This window comes from Hyperoodon ampullatus, assembly GCF_949752795.1.
Source record: "Hyperoodon ampullatus genome assembly, chromosome: 1".
Classification (NCBI taxonomy): domain Eukaryota; kingdom Metazoa; phylum Chordata; class Mammalia; order Artiodactyla; family Ziphiidae; genus Hyperoodon; species Hyperoodon ampullatus.
The window spans coordinates 111,839,957-111,856,893 of record NC_136914.1 but is presented as its reverse complement, the minus strand read 5'-3'; the positions used below and the strand labels follow the sequence as shown (position 1 = coordinate 111,856,893).

General features: G+C 44.9%; 1 protein-coding gene across 1 annotated transcript in view; it reads right to left on the bottom strand.

Moving 5' to 3' along the window:
- The window catches only part of CCDC6 (coiled-coil domain containing 6), a gene marked incomplete at its 5' end in the record, with an annotated part of 117,758 nt that extends 105,740 nt beyond the window's left edge, over positions 1–12,018 (bottom strand). The window contains one exon of the mRNA XM_079715804.1: positions 11,710–12,018. Coding sequence (XP_079571930.1) covers positions 11,710–12,018 — 309 coding nt within the window. The remainder of the gene's footprint in view (positions 1–11,709) is intronic.
- Positions 12,019–16,937: the final 4,919 nt, after the last annotated feature.

Sequence of the window (16,937 nt, the reverse complement as noted above, 5' to 3'; positions counted from 1 at the left end):
TGTATGGGGGGTGGGGGTGTTACTAATCATCTTTAATATCATTTTCTACAAGAATAATAATTCACAAATTACCAAAACACTTTGATGTGCACTGTTTCATCTGATCCTCATAACAACAGTGGGTGGAAGCAAGACAGGTACTAACCCTGAAGTCTCTGGTTTAACCAGGTAAGTCCACCAAGGCTCAAAGGCTCTGAGGGCAGCATAACATAACGAGCAAGGTAGCTAGAACCTCAACTAACTGGGAGACACATTCTGCAGGGCCTGTGTCCCCTTCCAGTGCCCAGAGATCAACACTAGGGAAGGGGGTGGGGCTACCCAGGGGGCAGAGCTAAATTGAAAACAATTCCACAGATACTCACACAGTGGACTACTGCATAGCAGTGGCAAAGAACCACTGCTACAGGTAACACAGTCAGTGTCGGAACCAGGATAAGAAATCAAAGAATCTACACACATACAAAATACATTCTGTATAAAGTCACTTATCATATGAAGTTCAGAAAGAAGCAAAATTAAGCTACAGTGATAGAAGTCAGAACAAGGTTACTTTCGGAGGGCTGATGAGTGGACCAGAGCACGAGGGAACTTCGGGGGTGCTGACACCAGCATGCATTTTGATCGGGGTAATGATTTACACTGGTGAATTCACTTGTAAATTCACTGAGCACTTTTCCATAAATTGGTACATTCAAAGCTTGGGTACTTTACTGTATGTTTAACTCCATTAGAGTTTAATAAGAAGTAAACCTGGGCACCCCCCCAAAATAAATTCCACAAACGTTACTGAGCAGCGGCTGTGCTAAGGCTATGGAAAAATGCAAATGATGCTTCAAATGGCAGGGTTTTATGCGCCGACCAAGGTACCATCAGACTGCTCAGTTCAAATACTGGGACTCAGAGACAGCAAAACGTTGCTGTGAGAATGAAGTGAGTCCCTGAAAGTAAGGTGTTCAGATATGCACCGGGCACAGAGTGAGACCATAATACGTAGCTATTATTATCATGGAATACGACAGATCATCTTATAGATGACAAATGACAAAGTACCTGTCTCCCAGTAGTTTAGAAGGAAAACACCAATGTCTGCACTAAGCAGCCAGAGCAGATTATGAAAAGGCAGAAACGCTCCTACTGTTCCCCCCCATCCCTGCCCGCTTCTGTCATTAGCCCCTGGATGGGACCCAGGAAAAGAGCCCACGCGGGCCCTGCTCTGCCCCCCAGTTTCCTTTTTTTCCCCACATTCATGGAATGCTTCCTCCTGCCACCGCCCCTGCCCACACCTACATGAACTTCAATGTATCCTTCAGGTTTTAGCTTCAGCATCACCTCCTGAGAGAGAGAAAGCCCTCCTTGACTGTGGTTCCCACTCCCGGCCTATGTCAGGGGCCCTCCACCAGCTCCCCGAGTGCAGTCTCCTCCCAGCTGCTACCCGTGGCACACTGCCTGGCATACAGCAGGTGATCAATACAGTGCTTGAAAAAAACCCCACTCTTATTGTGCTAGTCAGACTATTTTTAAGTAGAGGTTATAACAGAAGTACAACGAGACTTGTTCCAACCTGGGATTGGGTGGGGGGAGAGGAGGTGGGGAGAGGCGCCCAGATGGCTGAGCTATCAGCAGAGGTGGCACCTACTGGGGTACATTAGACAGGGTCAGGGATGGAACAGACCAAGGCCCAATACTGGAGGGCGAGACAGCCAGAAAGGTGCTGACAAACCACCCCCCTACCCACTGAAGGCACCCTCTTTATCATTGTTTCTTTTCCAAAGCAGGGAGTTTGCTACCCTGGATACACTCCCTGAGGCCTGGGTTGGCATCCTGGGAATTTGCTGTGCTAATGGGGCAGCCCTCACTACTTTAAATGAAGGAATACAACAGTGTGGGAACAACTAAGAGGAAAACGCCCCCAAAAGGACAAAAATAAAACTGTTCATAAATTAATTTATGGGTAGCCTTGTGCTTAAACTCTGAGGCCAGACTGGGAGTTCAAATTCCAGCCCCCCTCCTTGGGTCTTCAGGCAAGTTACATAACCTCTCTGGGCCTACATCTGCAAATCTGCAGGCTACCCATCAGTGGTGCAGATTAAATGAGAGGATATATGCCAGCCCTCCAGACAGCACCTTTGCCATAGTAAAAGCACTGGGTAAACATTAGCTGTCGTCACAGCAGCACAAAATGACTTGCAAGTAGAGCAATGCTGGTAAGGAAGAATCTCAAGCTTTTTTTCTTTTTCAGACTTCCTTAAATTATGGTTTATTCGAAATGCCATCAAGGAAATTAAACATGAGACATTTCATTTAAAAAAAAAAAAAGGGCAACCATCATCTACAGGTTTCTTTCCTTTCCCAGTCCTTTCTCTCCCTCAGAGGACAAGCTTTCACTGTGGGTTAGTCCCTCCCCAGGTTCTCCACATCTGGGTGCTCACTCTAAAGGCAAATTCAGAGCAATGGTGCAGAGCCCAGAGCTGGGGTGCCATACGTTTGCTGAATGACAGAAAAGACCCAGATGTGGGATAGCCAACAGGCAATAAAAATTGAAGTCAGAGCAAGATATCAACAGCACTTTAATTAAAATGCTTTGGGTCCTAATTCACAACTTCAATACCAAGACAAGAAAAAGCAGCTAGCTGCTTCTGTAGATCAGACTAAATTTTTCCTATAAAAAATACACAAATTTTAAAGTCACTAGAAATAGAAGTTACCAGGAGCTGGAGGTATAGGAGAAATGGAGAGCTACTGTTTATTGGAAACAGAGTTTCTGCTTGGGATGATGAAAAAGTCCTGGACAGAGATAGTGGTGATGGTTGCACAACACTGTGAATATAACTAACGCCACTGAATTGTACACTTAAAAATGGTTAAGGGTTTCCCTGGTGGCGCAGTGGTTGAGAGTCCGCCTGCCGATGCAGGGGACACGGGTTCGTGCCCCGGTCTGGGAAGATCCCACATGCCGCGGAGCGGCTGGGCCCATGAGCCATGGCCGCTGAGCCTGCGCATCCGGAGCCTGTGCTCCGCAACAGGAGAGGCCACGGCAGTGAGAGGCCAGCCTACCGCAAAAAAAAAAAAAACAAAAGGTTAAAACGGTAACTTTTATGTCGTGTATATATTACCACCAAAAAAAAAGAAAAATTACCAAAAAATATATATATATCTCTGGCCCCCTTCTCTGGGTAGTTAGGGTATTTCTCAATAATAAGCTACACGCACTCAAGGTTTAAAATGATGTGAAATACTTAATATATTTTTCAAAGGACATGGCACCTTACCAGGTAGTGATTTGGACCTAAAGAAGTCCAAACCTCTGCTTTATGGCACATATACTCAAAACTGTATTCTTTGATGAACAAAGACGTTAAAATCATCTAGCCAATTTTTTTCCCTCAAATTTTTGTGTTTCTATAATCAGGAGCTACTAAACGAAGCAGAGACGCAATGTTTTGACTCTTAGCAAATGTCTTTGTTTAGATAAATTAAGGCCTGCCTAGTGAAGAACCAAAAAAAAAAAAAAAACCCAAACAAAAACAAAAATCTCAATAGAATAAAAGTTAAATAATTTGAGTTGGTATATTGGGATAATTGAAAAAAAAAGACACCACTGCTTACATGCAAATAATTTCATGAGTTGAAAAGCTCTTCCTATAATTAAACACCAAATAATTTTTCTCTCAAGACTATTTTAGCCCTTCTAATTCAGTCTCAAACACCTTGACTGCACAAGACTGTTGACTAAGGAAAGAAACACGTGAAGGGTTTAATGCAGGTACTAGATTTCTAAGAACTTTCCTTAGCTCACCCATACTCCATGTTGTTTTCATTCTTTTACTTTCCTCTTTCCTCCTATGGAAAACTTTTTTGAATTAAGACCTACGTCTGTCTGGCTGAATATGCCAAACTCTGCTCCTCAGCAGCGAATGGCCTCATTTGATCCCAAGTGCCCTGAGACGCCCTGGAGGGTATTAACCAGCTCACTGGTGACACAAACCTGGCACCCACAGAGGCTGGTTTGATTTGGAACAGATGCGTGGAAGATTATCCCCTCAATCAACAGGGCTTTTTTAAAAGACTGGAGTTTGAAATTGTCCATAAACTAGTATCTCTAATTAACTTTAAGGTAAACACAGTTTCCCATTAAAGACTTAAGAAATTTGGTCCATCCAACAATTTCCATATAAGGAAAGTGGGTGGGCCCCAGAGTGTAACAGGAATAGATGAAAAAACCACCTACATAATTTCGATCTACAGGCAGATGTAAATTATGAAGGTAAAAACATCAATGACATTTCTTTTCAATCATCACCACATAAAAAGAAAATTAAAAACAAACAAAAAGGCTTTCAGTGCCACCTGGACAGACAAATTGAGCAACAGTTCTCCCCATCTCTGCCTTACAAAATAAAAATAAACACCAAGCTAACTGAACTGTGAGTGAATATGACACATTGTTCCCCTTAGATGTATTCACCGACATTGTTTCCCTTAGATGTATTCACCGCATTAGATGAACTTCATTTTGGAAGGTGGAAGGTAAGCCAGCCCTCCCTGGAACCCTGGCACCAGTCTGCCTGAACTACCTTTCTTGTTTCCACTTGTATGTTGGTTATTTCTGCACTTCACAACTCTCTGGGCTGCAAAGTGCTGGAGAGGGAAGGACCGTTCCCTCTGCTCTGAATTCCCTATAGCACCCAACTGGGGCCAAGCTGAATGCAAGTCAAGTGCAATCCTGCTGGAGAAGCCCTTGCATTCCTTCTGGGTATTTCAGAGTATTTGGCACACAGTAGGCAGTTCCCAAGTACTTGTAAGTTGAATCCTATTTCAGGCTGTATTTATCACATGCCATTCTGTGCCATAGTGAAAAGGTGAAAATTTCCCAGCATTTAATCACCAAACTGCACCCCATGCATCGAATCTACAGACTAATAATAAGTAAGGAAGTGAGTTCATTCTAAATAACCATCAAACTATTAACCCTTTGTTTAATACTCTCCCTAAAAGAGAAGGCCTACACAGTGTGACATTTGCAATTTACTGGTAGGAGCACTGGGATAAAATCCACAGCTGTGGGCTTGAGAAGCATCAAAGATAAGAAAATCTGACAGCCTTGGCGAAGTAAAATAGGAAGAGTCTGCAAGTTAACCCCACTCCAAGATCCTGACGATTAGAAATATTTTCCAGGACATTCGTTCACCCGTCAAGAAGAATTCAACCACCACCAAGAAATAACACCCTGAACCTGTGAACATTTACTTTGCTAGCTTTGATGATCAATCAATCTAAAAGCAACTGCACGGTGATTGAAAACAAAATACAACACCTACCCACTGAGGGAACAAGGAAGGTGACTGTTACTCCTTGCTCAACCTGGCTGTATGAGTCTAAAAGCTCAGATTAGCTTTGCTAGGTATAAACGCTGCAAGGCATAATTTGAGGAAAAAGAAGAAGAAAAAAAAAAAGAACGCCAAGTACACACTGGGTGTGACACTCTATCAACCCCCCAAACTCCACTCTGCAAGCCACATGTGGAAATCCACAAGAATTCAGCAAGTCTCCCCATCCTGTTTGCAGCAACTTCCTCAGTTTGGAGATTCAGGTGCCTGGTACTTGCCCTGATGCCTCCCCACCCTTGATGGCCATGATTGTTTCCCAGAAGCCGCTGTGGGGCCTTTCAACATTAAATAAGGTTATAAGAAACGCCTGGAGTGACGTGCCACCATCACCAAAACTGAGGTGGCAAATCTGAACACTTCCAACAAAGCCCTTGGAAAGGTGAACCCAAAGACACTTTGTTCCCTTTTAGAGGTGAAATGTATCTTTTAGAGGTGAAATGTACCATGAACGCCTAGGTATATGCTACCAGGCAGCCTACATCATCCATAGTTAGAGAGCAAAGGCTTGGGACACACACTGATTGTAGTGTTCTGCCAAAGTATACAATATATCCATTCATCCGACCAACGATGGTGAAGATGCCGTTTGCTGTTGTTCCAGACACAGGTAGGAAAGCAGCTCTACGAGCACAAGGTCAGGAGACAGTCTTGGTGCCCTTGCCCAGTAAAAAACAAAACAAAACAAAAACACCTCATCCCCCAATGCCTCTGCGGTCAACCCAACATCCCCTTGAGTGTCTACTGCATGCCAAGCACTGAGGAACAGAAGTGAACAGGGAAAATTCTGCCCCTGAAGGAATGAACACATCTCCAACTCCCAAAGGGGAGACCTATGTGATGGGGGCCTGGAGAAGGGGCGGTCTCATGAATGCGCATGTAACCCAGCGTGTGGCTAGTAAACAGGCAGCGCTAGCGCACGCTGGGGTCGGGGAGGAAGTATAGTCTACTTGCATTTACTAGGTGAAGGAGTAGGAAAGGACATTTAAGGGCAGGAGGTACATCTTAGAGAAGCCAGAGAAATCTATTGAAATTCCAGGAACCAGCAGTTCAGCGGAGTGGGAACTTTGAGAATGTGAGGAGTGTGTCTGTGAAGCAAGCAAGGGCCAGAGCACACAGAGCCTGGTAAACCACAGAAAGTTTACCTGGATCCAGAGGGCAATGGAAGCCACTGAAAATCTGTGAGCAAGCAACAGACAACTTGGATTTCTGCTTCAGACCAGTGTCTCTGGTCTTGAACAAGAGTCACCACAAACTAGATACTGGTGATTCTCTGAACTATTCCCCATCCTCAGCAAAGTAAATAAAAGTACTAGAAAAGACTGTCACAACTGTCCTCTACGGTTTTGTGGGGATTTTTTTTAAATCAGATACAAAGAGATTATATGAAACATACAGAAGAAATCTAAGAATAGCCTCTTTAAGAAGACTGGATTTGTGTATAATTAGACCTAACTGTGAGGTCATACTTTTCTCAGAGTTGTGTCTAAAGTTGGGTGTTACCATAAGAATCTAAGAAAAAAAGTTTTAAAGCAGGAAAAAAAAAATGACACACACTACACCTTTTTATAAGGGCAATGTTGATTGATAGCTTCATAGAGTCTGCCAAAACAAAGTCTTAAAAAATGGAAAATAATGTATTAGGCTTCCAGAACAAATAATCCAAAATCCACAATATTAACTATACGGTGGCTTTTACTGGTTAATGAAATCATTACACTGTTGATATTTAAAATAGCCAGGTTTTCTAATCATGCCGTACTAACATGTTTTTCTACCATAACTTCAAAATGCCTTTGTATTCCTCTATTTCCCTAAACTTCTATAATGAAAGACTAATTTTATAGATAGAAAAAGACAACTAAATTCTAGTGACTTAACATAGGTATTTATTTTCTAACCAAACACATGGCGAAGGCCTGAAGTGGTACAGAAAACACACCTTAGAGAACTAGAGAACTAGCCCTGCTTATACTCTGAGAAACTAGTCCAGAACTTAGAAGCCATTCAATTACTGCCCACAATTGCATTTCCTCGTCTTCTCAGAGGCCACGACCCCTGGACACATCTCACTGCACTGAGTCAGATAGTCTCCGATTACACTTTAACCCACAGGACAAGCCAGACAGACTTAGCCTAACATCTAAAAGCTACTCAACAGTGTGACTGAGCATTTGTTGTTTACTTTCTCCACTCCAAAGGAGAAATTATGATCAATAATAAGCAGTCTGGTTCCACTGCTGATTTACTGGGAGAAATCAGATAATCACTCAAAACATTCCATTCCACCTCTAAGCCAAAGAAAACACACTGGGGGCAAGTGGTAACACCAGACACTTGTAGACATGGATGAAGGGCCTCGTACAGTTGGTTCTTCCCCACAGATGATGTTTACCTCTATCATACAAATGCGGAGAACACAGACCCATGAAACCAGTCCTTTACTAAATGGGTAGCTTGACCAGAATAAACGCCTACATACCAAAAGAGACAGAAAAGACCATTGGTTAAGAACTTCTATTGGCCTTTGGACTTGGCTTAACAAAAGAGGGCACAATAATGAGATATTACTACACACCTATTAGAATGGACAAAATCTAAAACAGACAACATCAAATGCTAGCAAGGATGTGGAGCAACAGGAACTCTCATTCATTGCTGGTGGGAATGCAAAATGCTACAGCCACTTCAAAAAGACTGTCTGGTAGTTTCTTAACAAAATAAAAACACTCTCACCATACCATCCAGTAATTGTGCTCCTTAGTATTTACTCAAATGAGCTGAAACCTCTGTCCACCCAAAAACTTGTGCACAGATGTTTACTGCAGCTTTATTAATAATTGCCAAAACTTGGAAGCAGGGCTTCCCTGGTGGCGCAGTGGTTGAGAGTCCGCCTGCCGATGCAGGAGACACGGGTTCGTGCCCCAGTCCGGGAGGAGGATCCCACGTGCCGCAGGGCGGCTAGGCCCATGAGCCATGGCCGCTGAGCCTGTGCGTCCAGAGCCTGTGCTCCACAATGGCAGAGGCCACAACAGTGAGAGGCCCGCGTATCAGGAAAAAAAAAAAAAAAAACTTGGAAGCAACCAAGTCCTTCAGTAGGTAAATGGATAAGTAAGCTGTGGTACAGCCAAACAATGGAATATTATTCAACACTAAAAAGAAATGAGCTATCGAGCCATGAAAAAACATGGAGGAAACTTAAATGCATATTACTAAGTGAAGAAGTCAATGTGAAAAGGCTACAGACTGTATGATTCCAACTATATGACTTTCTGGAAAAGACAAAACTATGGAGACAGTAAAAAGATCAGTGGTGGCCAGGGGTTAGGGACGGATGAAAAAGCAGAGCACCGGGGATTTTTAGGGCACTGGATCTGCTCTATATACTATTATGGTGCTACATGTCATTTTACACTTGCCCAGACCCATAGAATGTACAACACCAAGAGTGAACCCTAATGTAAACTACAGACTTTGGGTGATTAAGATGTTTCAATGTTGGGTCATTGATTGTAACAAATGTACCACTCAGATGCGGGATGCTGATAAAGGAGGATGGGAGGAAGGGCAGGGAATATAGGGGAAATCTCTGCACCTTCTGCTTAAGTTTTCTGCAAATCTAAAGCTACTTTAAAAAACAGTTTTAATAAAAGCACACTGCTCTCTTCCCAGGGTGTAGCTGATTAGCAAGGTACCTTCCTGAATACATTCAAGGAAAACGAAAGACATCCATAATCGCCTTCTGTGCTCAAAACATGAAAGTTAATATCACAATTAGAGGAACTAGTGAGAGCCATGAAGGCAAGTAGTAAAAGGATTCTGATACCATCTTCCCTTCAAATAAACTAGATAGTGAAAAATCTAGCAAAGCCTTCACTTAATTGAATATCTAGACCTCGTCAAAAACTTCCTTGGCAGCTACCAGCAAGGGCTATATTTCAGTTAAGAGTTTTCAGGGGCTGTGCAGCTTAACCTTGACATAGACTATGACAGTGTTGTTCAATGGAATCCTTACATCCACAGACCCACTTCATGCGGTCGCACACGTTTCTCCTCGCAAATTCAAACCCACCAAACACAATCTGTGTCCTAGGTCAGTTAACTCTAACAAAACTCTCAAAAGCTTAAAGGAATCTCTCCTCTGCATTTGCCTTAGTAACACCTGCCAAGTACTAGGGAACTCAGGAAACCACAAGCACTTTATTTGTTTCCCTGATTATATTCATCAGAGATTAAAGAAGCATGGAGAGACTTCTGGTACGTATAGGCTGTCATCTAAAACAATTTAAAAATTTGACTCAGTGAGGCCACAGAACATTTCACAAGGCGTATTTGGTGAAATGTCAGTTTTAGTTGAGGGACGTGCCAAGGAAGCCACCACCTCACACGCTCTTCTCGCCAAGTATTCAGAGGCCTCTGATCTTATGCACCAGGAATGAACGTGTTTGTCCATGCAAAGCCAACGTGTGGTGTACAATTTACAGACCTACTTTTTAATATGGCCAGGTGTCAAACAGGTAACCCTTTCCTAGTCTCTCCGCCCCCCTTACCCTCCCTCCCAAACAAAAACAGCCTGTATTGCTCGCAGTACGCAAGAAGCCAGAGGTTCTGTTTCGTGTGTAAGTGTTACTGCTTTTGGTGGTTCACGTTCTCCAAGAGACCAACGAACCCTCTCATTTACTAACTCCAACCTTAACTAAATTGCTTCCACCAGCTTCCCCCTCTTCTCAAACCCCTACTCACCGTAGACATCTCTCTCAGCCAAGAAAGCTACTCAAGAGGCTTGGAAGCGGCTGCCTCTGCAAATTCCTCCCCCTTCCTACCAAAAGGGCACTTCAAGAACTTTACAGTCTGCAGACACATGAATACGGCTCCAATGCCATTCACCAGGGCTGGATTTGAGCATGCGGAGTGTCTTTCAACAATCAATTCCTATTTAGGCTGCCCACCACACTGAAACTGGGGTGAAAACCTGCTTTCTAAGCAAATTCAGAATGTCATCCAGTTCCCAAGTGTGAGCTAGCACTGGGCGGGGGAGCATACACACACTCCCTCCTCCACTGAAGACTTTTTCCTGGCACAGGGGCATCCTAAACGTGCCCCATTTCCTTTCCAGGGTTGTGATCTTTGATCTGTCCCCAAGTTCATGCCTTTTTCTCCATCTGAAGGTTCAGCCTAATCAGCTATTCTGCAGCAGCAATAGCAATTTACCCCCTTGGTTTCTTGACACTTTCCTCTCTCCTCCTGGCTGGGAATCTGTTTTGATCTCAACAGGGTTGTCTGTATGGGGATCCTGCAAGTTAATGATGTGGCTAGCTGGCAGAGATGGTAGGTGAGAGCACACAATGTACTTTTTCCAGTTATGTTTCTCCTCACCGTAGCTAATAGTGGCCTTTCTAAAGACCTGCTACACTAAAAGGGAGACCTACACCCCTAATCTTCCCCTCTTCGGGGGCACCTCTGGAGGCCAGGTGGAAACAGGACAGCCAGTTCTCCCGTCAAGTATCTGGACTCCGAAGCAAAATATCCCTAGACACTCCACCACCAATGAAGCAAACACACGTACATCTTGCTCAGCGAGGGAGTCAGTCGATCCCCTTCACCCAGGTTTCGGCCGGTTCAGGCTTCGTAGCCTTCACTCTGTCCAGGCCGGTATAAGATGCTGCATTCTCCCGGCTGTACACCGCCGCCGCCACCCCCCGCCCAAGGAAAGGGCTTCCGACAGAGGTGGGAGCATCAGCTCCGGTACCCGCCCTTCCCTCTCGATCCTGGCCAGAAAAACTCCACTTCCCGGATTCCCGGCCACTCTCTCCCGCCCCCTCCCCGGGCGATCCAGCTATAGCGCCGTCCTGATGCCAGCGAAGTGCCCAGCCCAGCTGCGCACCCCCCGAACCCCAACGCAGGCCCCCGGAACAGGCCCGGCTTCCTCCCTCTCCCTCTGCCTAGGGCTCCCGGGTTCTGCACGCACCCCTCAAGCAAACTAGGACTGAAAAAAGTCCCACCCCGCCTCCCCAGCCACGCCGCCAGCCTCCAGCTCCGCCCGGGAGGGGCCTCCTCCCCAGAGGCGACAAGGAAACGCGGGTGGTGGTTCTAGCAGCCTCCTCCCGCACCCCGCGAGGGGCCTGGACCACGGGGACGGCGCGCGGCCCCGAAGGGACACCTCCCTCTCCCCCACCCTCCGGGGCCGGCGGGTCTTGGCAGGGAGCGTGCTCTCTGCGGGTCCTCGGGAGCCTCGGGGAGTCCGGGGGCCGCCCGGGTCTGGGCGCAGCGTCTCCCGGGGGCGGACGGAGGTCGGCGCTGCGGCGCGCCCCTGGGGGACACTCACGATGGTCACGCTGGCTTTGCGCAGGTCGCGGTTCTCCTCCTGCAGCGCCTTGCACTTGAGTTTGTAGGTCTCCAGCTCGATCTTGAGCACCTTATTCTCCTGCTGCAGCGAGGCCAGGCGGTTGGTGAGCTCCTCCAGGCGGAACGGCGAGATGACAATGCCCCCCGACTTCCCACCGCCGCCGCCGCCACCGCCGCCACCGCCGCCACCGCCGCCCGAAGTCGACGAGCAAGACGACTGCATGGCGGCCGAGCTGCCGCTGCTGCCCCCCGCCCCGTCCGTGTCGCTCTCGCTGGCGCTGTCCGCCATGGCCGCGGCGGGCTGGGGAGACGACGAGGAGGAGGAGCAGGGAGGCGGCGGCGGCGAAGGCTGGGCTGCGAATGAGTGGGCGCCGGGCGAGCACAGGGGAGCGCCGAGCTGGGAGCCTGGCAGCAGGGCGCAGACTCGGAGCGGCTGCGAGAGAAAGAGAGGGAGCTTCCCGCTGCCAAGGGACCTCCTCTGCCAGAGAACAGAGACCCCGCCCGGGCTTGGGCAGTATTGCACTGGGGCTCGCTCCAGCCGGGCCTGGCGCGCTCGCTAGGCCGCCCTGCAAAGCCGGCCGAAAGCTCCGAGACCCGCCCACCGCCGCCGCCGCCGCCGCCCTCCTCCTGGCGTGCGCCGGCCGGCTGGGGAAGCGCGGGCCCGGCCGGGGCGGGAAGGCCAGGCCAACCTACGCACCAGCTGCTCGCCGGCCACTAGTGTTCCGAGGGTGGGCCTCCCAGCCCCCTGACCTAAGCCCGAGGCCGCCCAGCCTCTTCCGGGCTCGGGCCCGCTTCTAGGAGAAGGAAACCTAACGCCCCACTAGCCTCGCAGGTGCTGGGGACACGTGGAAAGGTCAGCCCGGCTCTGGCATCCAGCCCCGGCCGAGCCCGTGGCCCCATCTTCCGCCGACAGTGTGTGCTCCTGTCTCCCTCTGTCTGCTTCAGACATACACGCAGCCCTTTTAGTTTGATCTCCTTGAGCTTGCCTAGGAAGCTTCGGATAGCGCTCACCGAACAGAAAGTTACCCTGCAAGGAGCCGAGGAGGGCAAGGCGACAGCAGCCACAGGTTAACCTCGTTAAGAAAAAATTTGCGGAAGAGACACACCGCCCTCTCCTCCTCATAATCTCGTAAACCACACTGCGCTCAATTGTTTAAACAAGGTGCAACTTTTTTTTTTCTCTGCATCTTGCAGACAATGCCAGGACCTGTAGCGCAATAGGATTAAGACAGAAACATTTATCTAATCCCAAAAGAAAAAAAGAAAAACACTTTCTGTGGATTAAAACATCTCTTTTAAGTGCCAATTTTCCAAAGTAACTGCAGACACAGCATTCGGCTATACTAATAGTGGTGATTACGTGGGAATACAACATAACCATCATTCTTCTTTACGATCATTTTGCCCACTTCTAGGAAAGTTTAGTAGGTCAAAAATAAAACAGAGTAATTATGCTACTGTGGTCTAATTCAGGGTTCTAGTTTTGAAAAGCATAAGACATTCAAAATCAAAAGTTGTATTTCCCCTCTCCCCTCCCAAACAAAGGCTTACAGGAAATTGGCCCAGCAGGTGAGATGATTCTAAACACTTTACACGGTTGACACAAAACAGCTTTCACTTACGTATAAAAATAAGAAAATGAAACTGACCAGACTAGTTTTATTATCCAAGCTTAGCCAACGGAAGAGCAAACACATGGAAACAAAAAATAGGAAAAGATAAAGTGTAACATTTTTTCTATTGCTTTGAACTCTGGGGAAAGTTTACAAAGTGTTAGGAAGAATAAAGAAGTGGCTTTAATGATTTTTATTCCAACTCCTCCATTATCTTTAAACCTAAACTTGACTTAATGATTACACTGTTATTCAATGGCTAATGAAAACTGGTACCCGGGAGTAAACTGAAACCTCCAAGAGTTCCAAATGACATCGTCTTTTACCAAGATGGCTGCTTCTAGCAGACAGCTCCAAAATGCCAACTACAATTAAACCCCAAATTTCTCCTAATTATTTTTTAGTTTAGTATTAGAGGACTTCTGAACTTAGTCACTGTTGCTGCTGTAGCAGGAACAAAACGAAAAATAGAGAGCTGGCTTTACTCTTCAGAAGCATACAACCAATGTAAATAATTCTGTTAGAAGTGATCCAGTTTAATTTTCACTGAAACTGACTCCTCTCGCTGACTTTTCCTTTTGGGGATCTGCTACATGAGACAAGCAGCTCGTTAAATTGGAAATGGCTTCTGGAAAACTCACTTGCTGGGTGAAATGGAGGAGCAATGCTAGCAGAGAGCAGTGCCACAAGGCGAAACTCAGACTTAACAGCATTCTTTCCACTTTATCCAGCACCGTGATAGAATCTTAAGAGCCAGTATTGTTCCCTATCCCACAGTATCTTAAAGCTTCCACTTTTCAAGCTTACTTAGAAACATTCCTTCCAGGCAAAGCAGGGGGCAAGTTGGCTCTCAGCTTTATCACCAACTGCCTCAGAAAGAGGACCTACTGCTACAAGTCAGCAGAGGGGTGGGGTTTAAAGTGCCTGACTTTCTTAAAGGGCCCATGGTTATGGTAACTTAAAATGGATTGGTCTGGAACAGGATTTGGAGGAAAACAGCATTCTGACCTGATACTCACAGGCAGTAACTGTGTTTAGAAGACTTTAGGGAGAAAGCCATCTTCTAAAGCTTCCCTGCTGATACAGATGGGAATAAACTGGAGAATATTTTTTCACTGTGGTTTTTTTATTGTTATTGCAAAGCAGAAGCATGTCTAATTTTCTACTTCTTGTAAAAGTGGTTCCCCTTATAAACAGACCATTTATCACAACACTGGTTCAGTAATAGCATTACAATGAAAACACTAGTTACAAAACCAATAATATCATTATAAAACTTCTTCTCAGCTTTCCAGGGGATATGAATCAGAAGACTAAATGGTAGTCTGTGTTGCCTGGAGGAAGAAGAGACAAACGTAGATCATCGCTTCCATTAGAGAAATACAAAATTTTCTTTTGTCCTAAATTCAAGCTGCAAAAATATGACAACAAAGAAGAAGAATACCTATAGTCTAATTACAAAGCACAACATCAAAATCTGTCTGATGCCATTTGTGCGGCTGATTTACTCCATGGCCTTGGAACTTTCAATAATAAAGTTAAAATAAGGGCATAAATCATAGGCGATTTTTGTTGTTTAATTTTTAGTGGCTATAAATAAATTGCTGTACGTATCTAATTACATTAGTGTGAGATACAAGTGATTTCATTCAAACTCTGAAAGGATTTGGTGGTTGCAGAACCCACCATTGCAGTTTTAAAAAGAATTGGAGTGAGCCAAGTATGAGATGGTTATCACAGACTATCAGAATTTGGATAGAATCGTAGAATGTGCCACTGAGGTGCTATCATTTCTTGAAAGGTAATTGATAGTGTTTATTTAAATATATCTTGATTTAGAGGCTAAGTCTAGTCCCTAAGTCTGGTACAGAGTTTCTCACCCTCAGCACTATTAACTCTTGGAGCCGGAAAATTCTTTTTTTTTTTTTTTTAATTGAAGTATAGTTGATTTACAATGTCATGTTACTTTCAGGTATACAGCACAGTGTTTCAGTTATATATATATATATATATTCTTTTTCAGATTCTTTTCCCATATGGGTTATTACAAAATACCGAGTATAGTTCCCTGTGCTATTGCTCTACAGTACGTCCTTGTTTGTTATCTATTTTACATATACTGATGTGTATATGTTAAGCCCATCCTCCTAATTTCTCCCTCCCCACCTTCCCCTTGAGTTACCATAAATTTGTTTCCCATGTCTGTGGGTCTAAAATAAGTTCATTTGTATCTTTTTTTTTTCAGATTCTACATATAAGTGATATCATATGATATTTGTCTTTTTCCATCTGGCTTACTTCACTTCGTATGATAATCTCTAGGTCCATTGGAAAATTCTTCACTGGGGGCATGGGTAGAGGGGCTGTCCTGTGCATTGTAAGATGTTTACCAGCATTCCCAGCCTCTACCCACTAGACACCAATAGCGTGCCAACCAAGTGTCTCCAGAAGTTGCAAAATTGCCCAAGGTTGAGAACCACTGATCTAGTAGAACAATTACTTTTGCAGGGCAAAAGCAGGCCCACTTTGGAGTGGCTCTTCAAGCAACATATTGATAACATACCAGTGAGCCATTAAGAGAGGCTCCCTCTCATTTCAGATTCCCAGTGTCTGGGAATTCCCTGGTGGTCCAGTGGTTAGGACTCTGCGCTCTCACTGCCAAGGGCCCAGGTTCAGTCCCTGGTTGGGGAACTAAGATCCCACAAGCCGCATGGCGCTACAGGAAAAAAAAAAAAAAAAAAAAAAACCACGAACCAATTCCCAGTGTCAACTAGCCAGGAGATCCTGGACCCAAACAGTCACATCCACACTTCACACTTCTTACTATTGTTTGTCTTCAATCACCCATTTCTTTAACAATATTTACTCTTATTAACATTTAACTACCCTTGCATATGCAGTATCCAACCCAGGCAAGAGATAAAGCCTACAAGATTAATTACATATATCACCTCTACCCTCCCACTTGTGTTTGCTCATTATTTGTTTACAGGAATCAAAACCATTTCTACCAACAGCAGTCTAAAGAACTGTCATCAGTAAATCAAGTGAGAATCAAGATTTTCAACAAAAAATGAAATATATGACTTACATGTCTGAAAATCTGGCAGTCTGAAAAACCTAAAACATATCTTGACACAGATCATACAGAACTGCTGAGCAGGAAATGCTTTTTAAATCCTACTAAATACACAGCAGAGCTTGAAAGAAAGAAAGGGAAATCCCAGGTTCCAAAAGCAAAGAGGAAAGCTGGAAACAAACCAAATGTCTACCTACAATATAAACCCTGTTATATTCATGCAATGAAATAATATACAACAATGAGAATAAACAAACTACAACTACAAGAAACAATATGAGTGAGCCTCAGAAATACAATGATAAGCAAAGGAAGCCAGATTCAAAAGAATGTATGCTGTATGATTGCATTTATATAAAGTTCAAAGGTAGGCAAAATTAATCTATGATGCTAGAAGTCAGAATAATGATTCTTCTTGTGAGGAAATAGTGTTTGGAAAGGATATTAGGAGATTTCTAATAATGTTCTTTTTCTTATCTGGGTACATGTTACATAGGTATGTTCACTTGTGAAAAG